The 18,865-nt window shown below is 37.0% G+C and overlaps 1 protein-coding gene across 1 annotated transcript in view; it reads left to right on the plus strand.

The window, feature by feature from the left end:
- Window positions 1-18,865, plus strand: part of ARHGAP15 (Rho GTPase activating protein 15) — a 465,551-nt gene that overhangs the window by 372,879 nt on the left and 73,807 nt on the right. Inside the window, exon 12 of the mRNA XM_074967296.1 lies at window positions 13,766-13,900. Coding sequence (XP_074823397.1) covers window positions 13,766-13,900 — 135 coding nt within the window. The remainder of the gene's footprint in view (window positions 1-13,765; window positions 13,901-18,865) is intronic.

Below are 18,865 nucleotides of genomic sequence, written 5' to 3' on the forward strand. Positions count from 1 at the left end.
TTGTTGGGGAAATGCCTCATGTTTGATTTAGGTAGGGGTGTACTTACTGATGAGTGGCCAGCTTATTTACTAAATTTTTTAGTACATGACCAACTTGTTCACTGAGCCATTTTTGCAAGTCAGTAGTGAAATCAACCATCTGATTTAAGGGCCCAATGCTGCTATTGTTAGGTACATGGAACTCTCATTGAAGTTAAGGGGAGTTTTGTTTGTACATTGGAGGTAGGATGAAGGAAGTGAGTACTCTCCATAACAGTGCATTCATAAGACATTTTTTAAGGACAGAATGGGTACTAGTAAATTATTTTATGTGGCTACTGGAAAGGTGTTTTGACATAACACACCTGAATTAATAACTGTTTATAGAACTGTAATGCATAACAATGTCCTTGAACATTCTGCTCATTCTTTGAGGTGACTTTTAAAAATTATTAGTTTTCTCATTGTAAAATTGATCAAATCTGTTTTTACCATAAAATAATCTAGATATTAAACATAAGAGTGCTTTAAAAAACAACAGATTATTTATTACATGAATCAATCAAATACAATACAATACAGGTACAATAACAAAGTCAAAGTTAAAACCACAAAATATTAACAAAGCCCCAAAATCTAACTATTTTGTATTGCATGCTGTTTTAATGACTGTGATTTAAAAATATGCATAATTCCAAAGAGATTGCATGTTTCATATAAAAATTGCTATGATATAAAATATATATTTCCTTAAAATGTACTCGTTATATCAAAAGGACTGTGAAGTATTAGCCTTTTAATACATATTTATCTTTTTGTGCAGATGATTACTTTTTCATTTTAATTGCTCACATTTCCTGTTCTGATCTTAAGGTTTTATAGTAGGCAAGCCATGACACAAAGAAAAAAGATTTTATTTGTTTGTTAACTGTCTTCAGAAGTCCTAATTTGGCCAATGTGTTCTGCTGCAAAGTCTTGGAATGTTGTCTTGCAGTTTCAACAGTGATCTTATTTGGCTTCCCAGAAACTATGGTGCCTGGAGGATGCTATGAAAACAAGGACTGCCTTGTTAACAAGTAGAAAACTCTCAAAAACAAGATAGAATCCTGATATAAATCATAATTTAGATGCACAGAGCTATGTTCACAACCACACTAACGTAATTCATTTACTTCTAGTTATTACTTATCTCCACCAGAACTACTAAGTTCAGGAATGCAGCTGCCTTGTGCCTTGTGACTCCTAGGGTTATGGAAGAATGACATCACTAAATTTAAGCATATTACCATACTGACATAGTGGCACCTTGTTTTCCCTTCCACAGATAGAGCTAGGATTGTGTTCTACTCCCCGTTCTTCCAAAGAATACCTTTTTTTCCCCTTCCCAGCAGCTGCTATATGAAAGGTTGCAAATGTCACTTCAACTAATGATGAATGATGCTTGACCTCTGGACCTGTTACTCTGAATTTTATGCAATGCTAAATTAATATGAAAGATCTCAACTAGAAAGACTTCAGCTATTATGCATGCAGCAGAAATTATATCATGTTAACCAATCTGCATATTTTTCTGACCATGGTAAAATGTAGAGCTGTGCTAAGATATTAATGTGTATTTCCATGCAAGATTAATATCTTTTAGTTCTAAAAATATTTTTGGAAAGCAAATCAGTTTGTTACAAACATTGTCAAAAGGGCAGCTAGCCCACATGTCTTTGTTGTTTGTGTTTGAATATAATTAATTATGTAAAGCAATAGTTAGTGAGAGCTTAACAATTAGTAGAATCTGTCAAGTAGTCACATGGAAATTACTAACTAATTGAACTACTGGTCTTTTATTGTTTCAGGAAGCAGCATTGAGTGTCATTCTTTTTATCTCATAACTTTGTTGTTATCACACATCTCATTTTTTAAGAAAGGTATGCTTCATAGTAGACTAATACATAAATAACCCTGCTGGTAATTTCACAGTGTGCAAAAGTGTTTGAAATAAAAACACCTGTTTTAATTACTATTCAGATTTGCTCAGTTAAAAATGATAATTCTGTTCCAGTTATAAGACATTTTAAAGCTTTGAGTTTCCATCTGTATCTTATATTATGATGTTCCAGGATTGTTGTGAGTTAATTATGTTAACTTAGGAAACATTGCTTGCATTTAGAATGAAAAACTTCAGCTTGAATAGACAGAAAAGCAGATGCTATCTTTCTTGTCAATTGCTTTGTTGTGTGCTGCCTTGAAACTTTTCATATAATTTTGTACCCAAAAGGAAGTATGAATTTTTGAATGTCTCTGTAAGCTACCGAATATTTTAATATATCTTTTGGGGGAATAGGGTGTGTGGGCACCCGTGTATCTCTAGGTATATCAATACACTACAGGTATGAAAAAATTCTACTTTATACTTAAATTATCAAGTTATGCTCATCTGTTCCCAAAATTAATTTTAGGAAAAACAGCTAGTAAAATGTGTCCAAAGTTTTTGAATAGTCTCACCCTTCTGTTTTTTTTCCCCCCATCATGCCAGGAATTATAATTGTAACAAGAGGAACTAAAATATTAGGGGAAGAACTGTGTAAACCAAAAATATGGATGCAAACATACACAGTTAAAGTAGCATGAATGAACATGCAGTTCCTGTCTTAGAACATGATGAACATTTCTATATGTGTAAGGTTGCGGGGAAAGGCATGACTTTAATAACTACTCCCAACCACACAAAGGGCCATGTCTCCTATTTTCACTTGAAACTATAAGGAATGTGTAGAAAACTGAAGGAAAATTAATCACGCGGCATTAATCATCTTCATTTCATTGGATTAGTTCTTTGCCAAAGAGGAACTGTAAAACTTATTGATGTACTTTCATGTGCCCTTCATGTAGTTTATTTCCAAGTAAGGTTAAATAAGCAAGGGTGCACACAGAATAACACATGGTGTTTTGGCAGGGTAAGCAGAGCCATGTTTTCAAGCATGTCATGCCATCTTTGTCCTGTCTACCCCTAACTCAACCTTTTTTGCTATTAAGCATGGCCCAAGCAAGTCATGCCACAAAGATTTGTGGGGAAAGAGGTAAAAAGATTCTTCATGTGTAATTTGTTCCTCCACATTTCCTATAGACACATGTATATGTGAACACAAATTTGGTCCTTAAGGCATGATTTTCAAGAACTCAATATTCATTTAACATGGGTACAGTAGGTGCCATTAAAAAGTCAACATTTGCAAGCAGTTACTCTACATTCATCTCTGAATATGCCATCTCACCCTATGGCTAGATCAAGAAATGACTATGGCATCCCTGACATCAGAATGTAATAACTGCTGGCAAATGTTGATTTTTTTTAAATGATAACCACTGCAGCACCACATTTATGTCCATGATCATACAAAGGACTACATCTATTTCAGTTTTAGACCCTCAGCTGGTAGAAATCAGTGTAGCTCCAATGAAGTTGGTGGAGCTATGCCAATTTACACCTGATGAGCATCTGATCAGCTGAGTATGGTTATTTGACTCTCACATTGCATATGAGTATTTGTGTGTGTGGTGGTTTAGCCATTGAATTGTGCACAGTAATAAATTATTAAAATGAAAGACTCATTTTGAAAACTTTTACACTGTTCTGTAACTTTAAAACATGTAGTTTAAAGATAAACTTTGAAAATCAATAACATCAATGAGGGCCAGATCCTTTTCAGATTAAAGAGACAGAGCAAATCGAGATGATAATTATTATAATTAGACTTCATTATTAATATTAGAAAACCTACCAATGCATGTGAACAGGATATTTTTTCATGGAAGTTATAAAGTCTTCCCCCTTGAAAGTTTTATTTTATGCATGTAAAATGATCATCTCATGTCCTGATTCAGTTAAGTTTAAGCACATATCAAACCTTAAACATGTAGGTAGTCCCATTCATGGCAAGCCTTAGATGCAAGCAAGTTAAACAAGGTTTTTTTTAAATGAAGAATGTAAAATAAGTTAAGTGCTGGGGGTTATTTGTTTACTTTAAATAAACGAAAAGTTTTCCAAAGCAGAGTGAACCAAATATCCACATGTATCCTTCATAAAAAAAAAAAGGTGATAGGAAGTTGATAATTCAGGAGACTAATAATGGGTAGAAGATCCTGTTCCCTCTAAGTCATCAGTTATGGGGTATGTCTTCACCCCAAAGTTTTACCATTTATACCCATATAGTTATAGTGGTATAGTCAAACCAGTATATCTCTCAGTGCGGACATTCTTATTCTGAAATAAAAATGGCCTTTTTTCAGTATAGTTTATATGCCACATAAAGTAAACTGAAAAAGCCACTCTGATTCCGGAATGAGTGTGTCTACACAGGGGGCTATTCCAATATATTTATAGCTATGTAAATTAACACCTTAGTGTATACCAGTATAACTTTCCCATATAGACAAGCCCTAAATCTAGCCCAGAACAGTATCAAGTGAACACTGTAGCTGTCTGGTGGCTGATAAGTGGCCTATCTGACATGAGTTTAATAGGCTCAGTCAAGTTCCTTACTATATGTAGCACAACTGAAAATAATTGTTACCTTAGGTGACGTTCTCAACAAAGATGTCAAGCGCTGAGTGTGTGGGGAGGAAGACTGACCTACCCTTTTACCTCAAAAAAGGTTTGAAGCATGTTGATGAGGCAGTGTAGGGAAATTTCTATTATATGGACAAAGAGACTTTGGTTTCCTGGGCAGTCTGATCTGCATTTTTCAAGAGTACTGAATTCCCTACAAATAAATCAGTTAAATAATATAAAAAGAAAAGGTCAGGTATAAGTGCTATAAACAGCCAATTAAAATAATGAAGGGAATTTCCTTTTAGTTTGAGTAACTTGAATAAAGTGCTTAAAATGACCTCTTCCAAACCAGAGGACAGTACAGAATAAAAATTAAGCCTTATTCATAAGTTAAAGTGCAAATCCCATGGTTGATTAGAGATATGGTCTGTTTGAAATAGTTACAGTTTCAGACTTCCTCTTCTACTATCAGCGGGTGGAGACCAACATAATCCAATTAATTGTAATTCCCTTTTGTGGCACTGGTAAAGTGGTGAATGATACTATAAATCCATTGAAGTCTTATCTTTGGTCAGATAATCCAAATGGATTCACATTATGAAACTAGTAACAGCTCTTCATAAAGTTCTGATGAACAGAATTGTTTTCGGCTTTACTGAACAGAAGATAAATTCTATACAAAATAAAAGATTCTGTCCTTGACTTTTATACATGGGATATACAAATACCTGGCCACTGTGTCAGAACAGCTTTTCCTGTTGGCTTGTGGCATAAATCAATTTCATAAAGCTCACATATATGAAGTTATGTTCCTGACTTTCTGCAAACCTGGGTCTGAATCCTGCAAAGACTTGCTCATACAAATAATGCTTACTCATGTGAGAAGCCCCATGTAAATCAGTGGAACTATTCATGTGAGTTAAATTTTGTAGGATCGAGCACCTAATTTTATTTTCTCTTAATAGCTCAAAGTAAATGAATGATCCATAGGTAGAATATTCTATACACCAGTACGTATGTGAGGTTTTTCTTTAAAGTACTGTAGCTGGAAAAGAGGAATTGCTTAACTTTAGTTCAGGTATCAATCTGTCTCGATGTTGATCATCCATTGCCCATGGAAGAAGTTATGATCTTTATTGTTTTGTTGTTTTGACCTCCTTTGATTATCAAAACTCATTAATCAAGGAATAAACAGATTGTTTCTGGAATCTGGAAGGAATTTCCTCCCCATGCCTAATCCTAGTAATATAATTGACTATGTGCACCAAGTAGCTTGGATATTTGGTTGGTTGGTTTTTGTCTTCCTATGAAACATTAGAAATTAACGACATCTAGAGATGGGATACTGGACTTAAGGAGCAAGTAGTCTGATCCAGTATTTCACATCTTGTGTTTCTTGATTCCTTTACGTATTTGTGATCCCCTAGTTATAACAGGATACTTATAACAAACCTGTTTTCACATCTAGCCTATTGAAATTGCTTATGTAATGAATAAATGTAACAATTTTTGTGGGAAAACAGTAAACCATTTGTTGAATTTAAATCTAACAGTGTAGCTAGAAAAATTACTTTTGCCTTTTTTTCTTTAATCAAATGATTACAATTTAATCCCAAGAATTTTTTACCCTTTGGGGTACATTATGTGTGAAGTATTTTATGACCCTTGGATCACAAGCAGACAGTGAATTACATTTTGAATAAGTCTGCCAAATATTGCAAAACATTGTGTATAGATTTTTAGGCCATAAATGGCCTTTGACAAGATGGAAATAGAAGCAGTGTTAGAAGCAGTGAAAAAGGGAGGGAATTGAAGAACTGTATGTCAGAATCCCCAAAAAACTCTGCTTTAATAGTACAATCCATTTAAAAATGACACAGAATATGGAGATATTTTTCAAGCTGAACAAAGAGACACTGTCTCACCCTCAATCTTCATTCCCTCTTTGTGCAAGATCTCAAAAAACCTTAAATAAGAACAATGTAGCGTATTTGAGCCACCTCTGATTTTTGATAGCATTGTCATTTATGCTGAAGTACCTAAAGAAATTATCAAAGACCTGAACATAAAAGGGTGAGAGTATGAACTCTAAATTTATACCACAATTGTGTTTATTACACAATTACAGAAACCAAAAAGATGGCAACGAATTGGAAGCTGGAAAGGGGGATACTTACCCTGGCTAATTTATACTATACTGTATTAAATCAGAATGATTAGCTGAAGAGAAGAAATAAAGCTGCACAGAAAGTCTTCGGATTGTAACATATATAATGAAAAGCAAGCTACCTATATAAGAAATAATTTGTCACCTGTGTCCTACAATCCAGGATGTATGGAAGACTGTTGTTAGCATTTACCAAGCGGTTCTCAACCTGTTGTCTGTGGACCCCAAGGGTGCTGCAATGGTGCTGGGTGGAAGCAAGAATCTTGCCCTGTGGGCTTAGTATACTCAGATTATAGAGCTGACAGACTGGATGTAGGTTATGATGTCTGATCCTACTTATGGTTGATTTATGGTAGTATGTTTTATGATAATTCTTAATATACTTTAATTGTATTTTTGAAGACAAATATTTGATATATAAAATGATTATTCTTCCAGTATATAATAGTGGATTCAGTTTATTTTTCTGATTTTTTAAGTATTTGTAAATATAATGCAATTTAATACTGTAATTATTATTTCAAGTCATTAATGGTTGTGCTGCAACAAATAACACCAACATCTAACCCTTAAAATGGTATTTGGAAAGAAGGACAGAGAATAATACGGTAATGATAAAGCTTGTTTTTGCATACCAATTGCAGTCTTCATTTCGGGTCACTGTATATTTTTATGCTTCCAGTTATTTACAGAAACTGATAAAGTGGTAACATATTTGATGTAGTGGAATCACCAGCTGACCATGTCGCAAAACTTTTGAACTACTCTTAATGTTTTCATGGTGTACTATTTCTGAGCTGCTTGTAATTTTTTTTGGCTATATTGGATCTCTGTCGTCAGAAACAATGAACATCCCCGTGTGACTCCATGGTGGACTTCTGTGAAGTTACTCTGAGGATGAATATGGTCCAGTGTATCCAAGTATAGAAATTCTATTTCTTTCTGGCACACATTAAGATTTAAGTTAGCAGCACTGGGTTGTTCCAACTTGCCCTCAGGTCAGTGAATTGTCATTTCAGAGAACTGGAATAAACAACACCATTAACACACATCTAAAAATGTTTTGCTTTTTAGTTACAGTTGCTCAGTAATTTGCACCTAAACACCATGATAAAGGGCAAACTAGTAATACATAGATACATACGTAGGTTATTTGCTTGTCCTTTTATCCATATATCATCTATTTACGTCAAATGCTGTAAAGTCTTCAATTTTCCATTAAGAGGCCCTTCTTTTGAACTGGTGGAGACTTACACAGTAGGGTAGTAAATGCTGTTTTTGTTTTACTGATTGGATCCATGAAGATCTGTCAACAATAAAGTTTGGTAAATTAAGCAAGAAGCTATTCATGAATATTTTACATCCTTCCTGTGCCCCTGTGGGCACCCAGGGCGGAAACTATATATATGAACATATTACCAATACAACCCAGTGATTCACTTCACTGGTATTTCCCTCTTCTTTCATCTGCTTGAAAGGTCCTGGAAGAGAAAGATAAGATAGGACTGTGCAAATCTAGACAATAGGCCACTTTGAGCCTAGAGAAGGGGAGAGGAGAAAGAATCATGCAGGTTGGACAGAAGTGTCACAAAGGAGGAGAAAACTTTGTTGGTCTGCAGGGGATGGGTGTTCCATACAGTGTGCTCTAAGGTTCAGTCTTAGTTTAGATGAATGTCTGAACTTTTGGATGCTTATTTAAATTGAAACTCCAAAGCTTTTGATATTTTCCATCACTACTTTATAATGCAGTGTCATCACTTTAAAAAGGCAGACAGCTGGTTGCTTCCTTATTCCTGACAGGGTTGATGAGATTCCACCATTACAGGGGTTTTACCAAAGGCAGCTTCATCTTTAATGGGGCAAGTTTTTGTCATTTTTAACATGCATTTATGTTGTCAATCAAGCTAACACAAATTAAAACAAAACAAGCATCGTACCAATCCTGAGGATGTTCAGACCCAATGTGAAAAGGAATAGTAGGGCCTTGCACCTAGTCCATGGTCAGGTGATACAGCATTGCTTTGTGGCCAGGGATCTCATGCAGCTTACCCCAGACTAAGCTGTCCTGTGTAGATCCTTTGTTATGCTGCTGTTAAGTGAGTGATCAGAAAAGTGTCTCCAAAAGAACCTGTCCACACAAAAATGGTGGAAAGGATATTAAGAGGGAGGCCATTTGTTGAAGAACTGTCCTTTCTCCCCTTCCCCGTTGCCATGGGAGAGGGCTTTTTTTTGTCTTGGGGCTCCATTTTGGAGTTCGCAGCTGGAAGATATCTATTGGGTCACGCTGGCCCACAGTTTCCCTGGCTTTTAGTCACCTGGGGAGGAACCCACAAATGACATGGAATGGGTAAGGCATTGCATTTCCTCAGCACCCAGATAAGGGAGGGACTGTGGGCCTTTGTAAATGTGACAGTGCAAGGCTTTCCCTGAGGGGAAATGATAAAAATAATATACGTATTTAATATCAAAAGGAGCCATTTCAAGATGACAAGCTGTAGGCTCCTTCTTTCGAGAAGATATTTTTGAAAACAGCTTTGAACAGGAGCTTAAGTTCTGCTCTTGTTCTTTCTTTACATACAGTATAATTCCAGTTATCCAATTTCCAGATATCCAAAAATCCTAGTTTTTGAATCTACAGTGTGTCCCCAGTGTAGCCCTATGTTAATTAATAGCACTTCCAGTTATCCAAGTGCCCAGTTGTCCGAAAGTTTCAGATTTCCCACAGGCCAGTCAGATAACCAGTAATGTACTGTATCAGTGGTGGTAGTGGTTGTTTTGTGGTTTTGGTATTTTGTTTCCCACAAAAATAAACAAATGGCCATTTTGAATGCCCCCAATTAGCATAATAAAAAGAGATGCTATCTTGGAAATGGTTTGGAATAAGATATTCCAGTTCCCGAGGAACGTCTGTCCACACTCCAACACACCTTTCTTAGTATTTCATGGCAGCAGTGTAGAAAAATGATCCCCAGTGCACCATGAGAAACTGACCTGACCCCTAACTGTGAGACATTAATTTTCTCCCATTCTGTCTCTGTTCCTCCCCTTTGACCCTGTCACTTCCCGCTGCCACCTTATGTATTTGTCCTTGATCCTTTCTTCTTACCTCTCTTTAATTTCTTTCTCCCTAACTTGTTCCTTTCCCCTTCTAACCATTGTTTGTCCTATTCCTCATCCTTCTCCATGTTTTCTCTAGCTCTTTTTGTCCTCCACTTTTCTCCCCTCTCTTTCTTATCTCAACCAATTCCAGGTCCCCTGTTTTTAAATTGTGATCCATACTCCTTTCCGTTCTGTTTTAACGCATAACAGATCACCAGTTAGTGCTGGAACTATTGCACTGATTAGACTAAATGAGGTGGATTCAGTGGCACAAGACCCTCATGAAGGGTACACACACACTATGGGCCAGATTCTGATATCTGTATTCACATTGGACAGTCCCTTATTCTGGGAGTGATCCCAGTGAAATAAATGGGACAATTTGCAGAATGAACTACAGCCTAATATGGCCCTATGGAATTTACTGGCAATGTGGCATGACAGCATGACCTGTAAAATGGTCTAAAAAAAAGGATGCTTCACAAAATAAAGAACACTTGAGAGGAGGGCTCAAAGGATCACTACTCTTTTCCAGAGACAGATCGTATGCAAGAAAGTACATCCTCTAAAGGGATATGATCCTCTTTAAAACGTAGGTCTTAATACCATCCTGATTATTTTGTTAAATTTTTCAATCGATCTTTCCATGGATTTTTTTTTCTTTTTGAGGAGGAGATCCTTATGGTGCACATCAGTCACCCACATGTGAACACATATTTGTTTGCACAGGAACTAATACAAGAAAAAAAATGAAATGATATACTACTGAAGACGTTGATTTAAAAATAATAACAAAATCATTAAAGCCCACACTCCCTTCATGAATTTTAAACAAATGTAACATTTTTTCCCCTAAGAGCTTTGACGGGGCCCCTCTAACTTTCTTCTTTTCACTACGTCACTTCTTATTCTTAGCTTTCTATTAGCATAATATTTTTGTGAGGATCCTTAGCTTGTTTATGTCCGCATCTGAGATAAAATGGTATCATCTGGCAATTAGTGGGGAAATAATCAAATGCTTTTTAAAAGCAGCAACTTGAGGGCGTGATCCTATGAGGTGTTAAGCATCCTCCACTACCAAGGAAATAAGTTACCAGATTTATGTACTCTGGATCCAAATCTCTCCAAATCCAAATCCAAAACACTCACTGACTCCACTAGGAGTTGTGGCTGAATAAACTCTGTAGGATCGGGCCCTTTGTTTAAATTGAAATGCATTTGAAACGTATATATCTTCTAGGTCTGAATAGGGCCCCATCACCACAGTATGTGAGTGACTGCAACCAGTAGGAACAGAATTAAAAGGTTACATTGAATGGACTGATATTTTCTTTTTAATTTGTTTTTTACTGTGTAATATTTTTACTTGACATTTGTCCCTTCTAGCAAATATTTTTTTTAACAATCTCTTATTGCTAGAGGGTAAAGTGACACCCTTTGCTTTCAAGAGGATACATTCCTAACAGAGGTTTCAGAGTAGCAGCCATGTTAGTCTGTATTCGCAAAAAGAAAAGGAGTACTTGTGGCACCTTAGAGACTAACCAATTTATTTGAGCATAAGCTTTCGTGAGCTACAGCTCACTTCATCAGATGCATCATGAAAAGCTTATGCTCAAATAAATTTGTTAGTCTCTAAGGTGCCACAAGTACTCCTTTTCTTTTTGCGAATACAGACTAGCACGGCTGTTACTCTGAAACGTTTCCTTGAAGAGCTGGAAATGGTGCAAAAATCTGGGGAGATAAGTCTCCGTAAAGCCGTAGAAGCAGAGCATTTCTCATTAGACATTTAAGACAAATGCATGGTAAAAACAAAGGGTTTTTTTAAGGTTTCTACTTAAAGTTCTGTGCAGAGCTACAGTACTTATACATTTTCTAAATGTGTTTTAAGCAATAAGTTGTACAACATTTTTAGAACATGTGTTAAGCTATTTCTCTAAGAATGAAGCTCTTAACAAAACATAAGCACTCTGCATGAGATCTTAGCAGCAAAGTGCTTAAAAGATAAAGTAAGAATTGGTACCATGGGAAGAACACCAGCTGTAGAGCACACAGGTCCATTATGAGAAGTATGGTAGTGGGTAGGGAGAAAATGATTTAATCAGGAGTAAAACCAATTTTATTATAAGGACACGCAGGGGGTGTGGCACCATAGTGAGAGGGACATTTCAAAATATCTGACAGATTTCAACAATGTGAAAACCCACCCTGTTCTTTAAAGTGACAGTAAACCCCATTAGGTCTCTCTTTTTGATGCTATTGTGAACAGTTGACTGTTTAAAGCTGGCCTGCTAAGACGCTGTCGATCTATTTCAATAGTCTGTGGCAAAATAAAAGGCTAATTGTTGAAATACAATCAATCAAATATGATCTTGTGGTCTAAACAAGGTCCCTTCTGCTAATTCATTTCAGATCAAATCATTATTTTTATGGTCTAGGTAAGAATTTGAAGTTTTTAAAAAAAGAAGAGAAAAGGAAAGTAAAAACCCATGTGATAAACACAAGTTCATTGTTTCAATTTCATTGACACACATTACTATAAATTGAGGCATGGGAGCATTAATTTATTTATTTGCGGACACCTTCTGAGTCCAATATTTCATAAAACATTTATTAACATTTATAGAGAAACACAAAGAAATGTGCATCCTGAAGTTGAACTTCTGCCCAAAAGCAAATTCTCTATAGAGAAAAACCATTAGAAGAACTGAAATTAATGGTGTCCAGGTTTTTCCATTATTTTGTATAAAGAATGGAATGATAAAAATGATGTTAAAGTTGGGTAAACAGGATGGACTTGAGTCCAACTGAACTGCTAAACACCCAATTTCAATGAGCTTTGGTATAGCTTGCCAGGATTATGTTGTTTTGATTTTGTTTGATCGTTTTCATGATTGTCTCTTGATCTGAACACAGACTAAAACTTGTCTAAATGTTAAAGTCACACCACACATTTAAAAAGCTAAATCCATTTTTGGGGTAGCAGAACTTCCAGAGAATATGTGTCCTTTTAATTGTAAGGGGTATTTACACTTTCACAGAGTTTTATATGGATTATGATTCCATTGTTTATTGTGTTCTAATAACACCAGACTTCTATAACAAGAAGACAAAAATAGAATAATAATCACCCAAACTTTCTTTGTTTTTATTAGAAACTTTATTTTAGCATTTAGTTTCTTTTATATTTAAATTCCTCAGCTCAGTCAAGCTTCAAAAGAAAACATTTTTGTTGTTTGCAAAAACAGTTTTGTAAGCACTTGTGGTTTGTCTTTAGTGTGTTATCATTTTTGACAGCTTTGCATAGCCTAGGTAGTCCAACAGGGGTCTGTCTAATATTGTTGCTGGGCAAATATTCCTCCCAGAGATGAAAACCAAACAAAATATTTTTGAAGCAGTGAGAAGGAATTAATATCCTTTCTCTCACAGTACTCTATTCCTTGCTGACATTGCATTCAGGCAAAAAAGGAGAAAAGTGTTACCCATTATTCCCTTGTACATAGCAAGGCTAACACATGTAAAGCAATAACTCATTTTCTATTGCCATGTTTAGCATATGTCTCCTGTTGGCTCAGCAAGGCCTTTAGGCCGGTCCCTTGAGCCGGCCATCATTGGCAACTCTTAGCCCCTCGGCCTCAAAACCAAATAGCTTTGAATCATGTTGAGCTGTGATGCTAATTTTCATACTGAAGCATTATGGGAATAAATGTATCTGACATACTGTGTCAATGGTACTGTCTCTTTGTGTCTCTTGTTTTTTTGTCAGCTGCATTCCTACAGATGGTATTCCATTCAAAATGTGCTCTTCCTACCAAAAAAAACACACACACGCACACACACACATGCACAGCACCAAACCTCTAGGTGCAGAAGGCTGTTAACGGTTGCTGATGATAGTAGGCAAACATTAACATAATAATTAGTGTCTTGTAATTGTTTCATTAAAACCAGTTGTTCCATTTCTCCTCGTGTTTTCCCAGAAGAGAAGCTGAATTTGGATGACAGCCAGTGGGAGGACATCCACGTTGTCACCGGAGCACTCAAGATGTTTTTCAGAGAGCTGCCTGAGCCACTGTTCCCATACTGCTTCTTTGAACAGTTTTTGGAGGCAATAAGTAAGTACATCACATACAGTAGCAGCTAGTGAAATAGCCTATCAGTTAAAAATAATCAAAAAAAAAAAAGGAAGGAAGTACAGAGGCATCTCTGACATGATTTACCTTCCATTAACCCTGATCCTGTCCTTTTATTGGTTTTGATTGTCTTTTATATCTTAAAATATTTTATTATCAAACTGGAAAAATTACTATATTGTCTGTGTACAAATTTTAAATATGCAATTTATCTTAAGCGGGTAAGAGAGATTGAGGAAAGGAATAGAATGCTCATATTTTGTCTCATTTCACTGGAGACATTCTAGGCTGATAATTTGTGTACCTCCAACCATAGTACTTTAGTACAGGACTAATATTTGTGAATTACAAGAGCATCTACTCATGTTTTGAGGGGAAAGTTCAGCAGTATGTATCCAGAATGAGATGCATATCTCACATTGCACAAGGTCACTGTGTCTTACAATGACCATATGTATAATGCAACAATATTTGTGATATTTTATTTTTCATACCTCTTATTAATTTTGTTTAAAATTGCAAGCAGAACCAGTATTTTCAAAACACAAAGCAACTTCTGGTACATAGAGCTGGGGGTTGTATTCTACCAACACTTCTCTAAATTTAATATCTTAGAGTTCACTTTGTAGACTGCGATAGCTTGGGGGGGAAATTGCCTGCTAAACAATCTGAGTTGGGGCGTTCTTTCTTTCTTTCTTTCTTTCTTTCTTTCTTTCTTTCTTTCTTTCTTTCTTTCTTTCTTTCTTTCTTTCTTTCCCTTTAAAAAAAGCTTGCAAGCCTAACAGGAGCTTAAATAAAGCCCAATAAAGAAAAATCTCCAGGAAAAACAATACAGCACTTAGGGATCTGTTCTCCAAATGACGCTCACGCATAACTGCCATTACCGTTAATGAGAGTTGTGCGCGCGCGCACATCCGTCAGAGAATATGGAAACCTTAATGTGCTGTTTAATTTGATTTTATGTTCATAAGAGTGTTTAGGTTCAACTAAAGCTCTTCATGACTAGCATCAGATATAATGAAGTTGAATAAATCTCTCAAAATCCTTCTCTTCCCCTCTCGGCTACTTAAAGATATCCTGTAGTTAAATATACAATGCAAAGAAAATGCATCATGTAAAAGTTCACTTTCAGAGGCTCAATCCATGGCCCCCCATCATCTTCTGTCAGAGCACAAGAAAAATAGGACTAAAGATTGTCTTCTGGGGTTTGATCCAGTCACATCTCACAGTCTCTGTAATGCTCAAAGAGGAAAAAAATAAAGTATACCCATTTCCTTATTGTGTTCAGCTTCAGTTTCTGTGCTGCATTGGAATGAAGAGAAGTTCCTTTGCAGTACTGATGTTCCAATATGCACTTCAAGTGGTGCCCCATCTACCTGCTATGTCCTCTTGAAGTGTTGGATCTTTGGTGCTTCAAGAGGATATAGTAGATACATGGGGCACTACCTGATGTGCATTTTGCTTCACATCCCATTTACTTTATGCCGCAATCAAGTATTTAATACATATTCTCTGCATTTAATCTCTTTTTCTTTCTGATGTGCAGACTCCCCCTCATAATACTGCTCTTTTGGGGCTAAATCAGGCTTTCTTCACCCTTATCACTACCCCTTTCAGTCCTTTGTGCTTGTGCTTTAGCTGAGCCAGAAGAAAACAAAATCACATTCCGAAGCACATTATCATGATTCCATGATCTCATCCTTCACGTTATCTTATGATCTCACCCTTTGTGTTAGCCTTTACATGTGAAATATTCCAGTGGCTCATTTTTGCCATCTCTTATTGATAAAAATAACAGGTAACTAGTAATAAATCTGTGCATTAATATTTGAAAGCTTGTCACACACACACACCCTACTAGCACAGTTGCCAACTTTCACGCGGGTAAATAAGCACCCCGACTTTCACAAAAATCAAGCTAATCCCATTTTAAAACAAGGCCAAATCAAGCCAATCTCTAAGAACCCCAATGCTCTACATGACTAGATCCACCGGAATGCAGTGTGGGACTGTGGTGGGCCCGCTGTACACTCCTGACTCTCTCCCTCCATTGCCGCTGCTTGTTGGGAGCCGATAAAAAAAAAAGAAGCAACAAGCTACAAGCCAAACAAGCTACAAGCCAAAAACTAGCCAACAAGCAACTCACAAACCAATTAAGCCAAAAACAAGCCCAATTTCTGCATTTTTTTCCATGGGTTTGGCATGTCTGTTTACTAATGCAATAATATTTATGTATGATAAATTAATGTTTCTGCTCTTTTAACTATTATTAATTCTTGTTCTGATTCTGAAAGCTGTTATACCCATTGATAGACAAATGAACAGACGTTTATGAAGGGGTTTTAAGACATTTTATTTCTAAGAATAAAATACTAGCAGTCTGATAAAAACATTATTTGCTATTATTTGTAATCCTTGGTCCTTACTGCTTCCTTTGTTACACCTCGGGATGATTTCTAGCTAATCCATCCATCTAATATAATCTATCAGATCTATTCAATCAATCTATATATCTGGCCCCTACAACCATAGTATCTGTCCCTTCATATGCTTTCGATTAGCTAGAAATCACCTTAACTATTTACAAAACAACCTGCATGGGACCTTTTTATTGTTTTTAGACTTAGAGTCAGGTGTGAATGGAGGGGTGTTGTTTTTTGTTGTTCTTTTAATAATCCATTTGATAATATAGGTGCCCTTTCATGATACCACTGAAATCAATTACAAAACTCTCATTGACTTTAGTGAGAACGAGGTGAGACCAAACCCTTGACACTGCCCCGTCTGGCTAGTTTGCATTGCTCAGTAAACACTAAGCAGATAGAAAGCTGCCTTAAGTGAGTATTGTGGGATTCCCCTGCTGTAGATGAGTCCCCTGGGTGGTGTAAAGATGAGCTAGCTGGGTCTATGTCACTGATGCCTAGTTTTCCATCAGGGGGTATTTCCAAAGCACAGCACACTCTGGTGATCCTGGACCAGCAGAGCAGCCATAATGGGCCCTTACTGTGGCCTTGTCTACACTGCCACCTTACAGCGCTGCAACTTTCTCGCTCAGGGGTGTGAAAAAACACACCCCTGAGCGCTGCAAGTTTCAGCGCTGTAACGTGGCAGTGTAGACAGTGCACGTCCCAGCGCTGGTAGCTATTCCTCTCATGGGGGGGGGGGGGGTTAGAGCACTGGGAGAGCTCTCTCCCAGCACTGGTGCCGTGACTACACAGCCACGTTAATGCGCTGCCGTGGCAGTGCTTTAACATTGCTAGTGAAGACATGCCCTAAGTTACAGAAGAGGACAAGACGATCCTAGGATTAAAGGACAAAAGGTAACTTAGAGCTACCCCACCCCACTGTCAAACATTGGGTTCTGCACTGAGCACTAATTAGCTCCATGTATTTGGTGAGGAAGATGAAGTAGTCCAAAATCCTGCTATTTGTAATAGTTGGGAATAATCAAGAAGCAGGGCATTTCCTGAGGATTTAGCCTGCTAGGTAGGAGAAGTTAATTCCCAGGAACTTTCATGCTATCCTTATGCTAATGCTATTTTAAGCATTAAATGAAAAGTAACTTACACAGTAAGCCTATGGATATTTTTCCCCCCTGGATGATGTAGTTTCATTTGACTTCAGTTGGTATGTAGATAGCTCCAGAAAATTACTACACTGTGTATTAGTCAGTCAGATTGCTTGAATCATCTCTCAACATTCCATTCCCCCTTATAAACAAACTTTGATATGGCCATAACATTAGAAGTTAATTCAGGGAAATCATACAGTGTTGCTTGCCCTGGTGAATGTGGGTAATCACTACCCTTATGAAGTATATTTGAAGATTTACAAACAGTAAGGAGTGGAAGATCACAAGGCCTCAGCCAATGAATACTCTACCGTATCAGGTCCTGGGCATTAGATACACAAATATTTCTGGAACTCCGCCTACACATCACAAGCATGTCACTATGGGTACACATGTATATCTGTGATGTAAGTACAACAATGCTAATATAAGGTTAGGTTCTGCCACATTTACATTAAGTAGCACCTTAATCCCTGAGTAGCCCCATAGATTTTAATAAGATTGTTGCAACATAAAATTCTGCTTACCATGAGCAGGGATGACAGAATCTGGACCAAAGTCTGAATGTTTAATCACCTCTGTCACTGAATCTAATTTGTATTGCCTTCTGCCATTCCACTCTAGCCACTGACAGTGTAAAAGAAATCCACTAGGGTTAAGCTATTTGCTAGCAGCACACAGATTTTTAATGGGTAGTTAACTTGCCCTGTGTAAAAGTATAAGGGAGAAGACATAGAAAAGTGTATTTTGTCCTTTCCCTTTGGTCATGTGGCATAATGATTCACCTTCATTGTATAGCCCAAAAGAATGAGTTCAAATCTAGAAATATTTGTTATCACGCCTACTGCCTGGTATCATTTCAGGTGAAGAATACTATACTCAGATCCTTATGAGAGGCGAAAAGCTGCATGGACATTAACGTGTCGAAGTGTAGCTGTGTAGTTTAATCAGTATCTATGTGGGGGAGGATAGTCCAGTGAGTAGGCCACTAGCTTAGAACTTAGTAGACCTGAGTGCAAGCTCTGTGGGCCAGAAGGAAAGAATGAATCTATAACCTAGAGGTTAGTGCACTTGCCTGGAAGACCTCAGTTCCAATCTCTGCTCCAACAGCTATTTAAATATTTCATACAAAATGTCACAGCTTCAACAGGAGAGATTGAGAGACACACCCTGTATCCCACCCACTGAGAGGTGGGAGGCTCAGTTTCAAACAGTCCTCCTCCAATTAGGCAGAGGGAGGATTTAAACCTGCATCCTGGGTGAATGTTTTGGGTCCTGAGACAGAAGAGAGCACCACCACCTCTTTGCTTTGTGTTGGTTAGGCATGCTCTGACCCTACCTGCCAGATGAGGCACTGCAAATGAGATAGGAGGGAG

Source organism: Natator depressus, chromosome 11 (genome assembly GCF_965152275.1).
Source record: "Natator depressus isolate rNatDep1 chromosome 11, rNatDep2.hap1, whole genome shotgun sequence".
NCBI classification, from domain to species: domain Eukaryota; kingdom Metazoa; phylum Chordata; order Testudines; family Cheloniidae; genus Natator; species Natator depressus.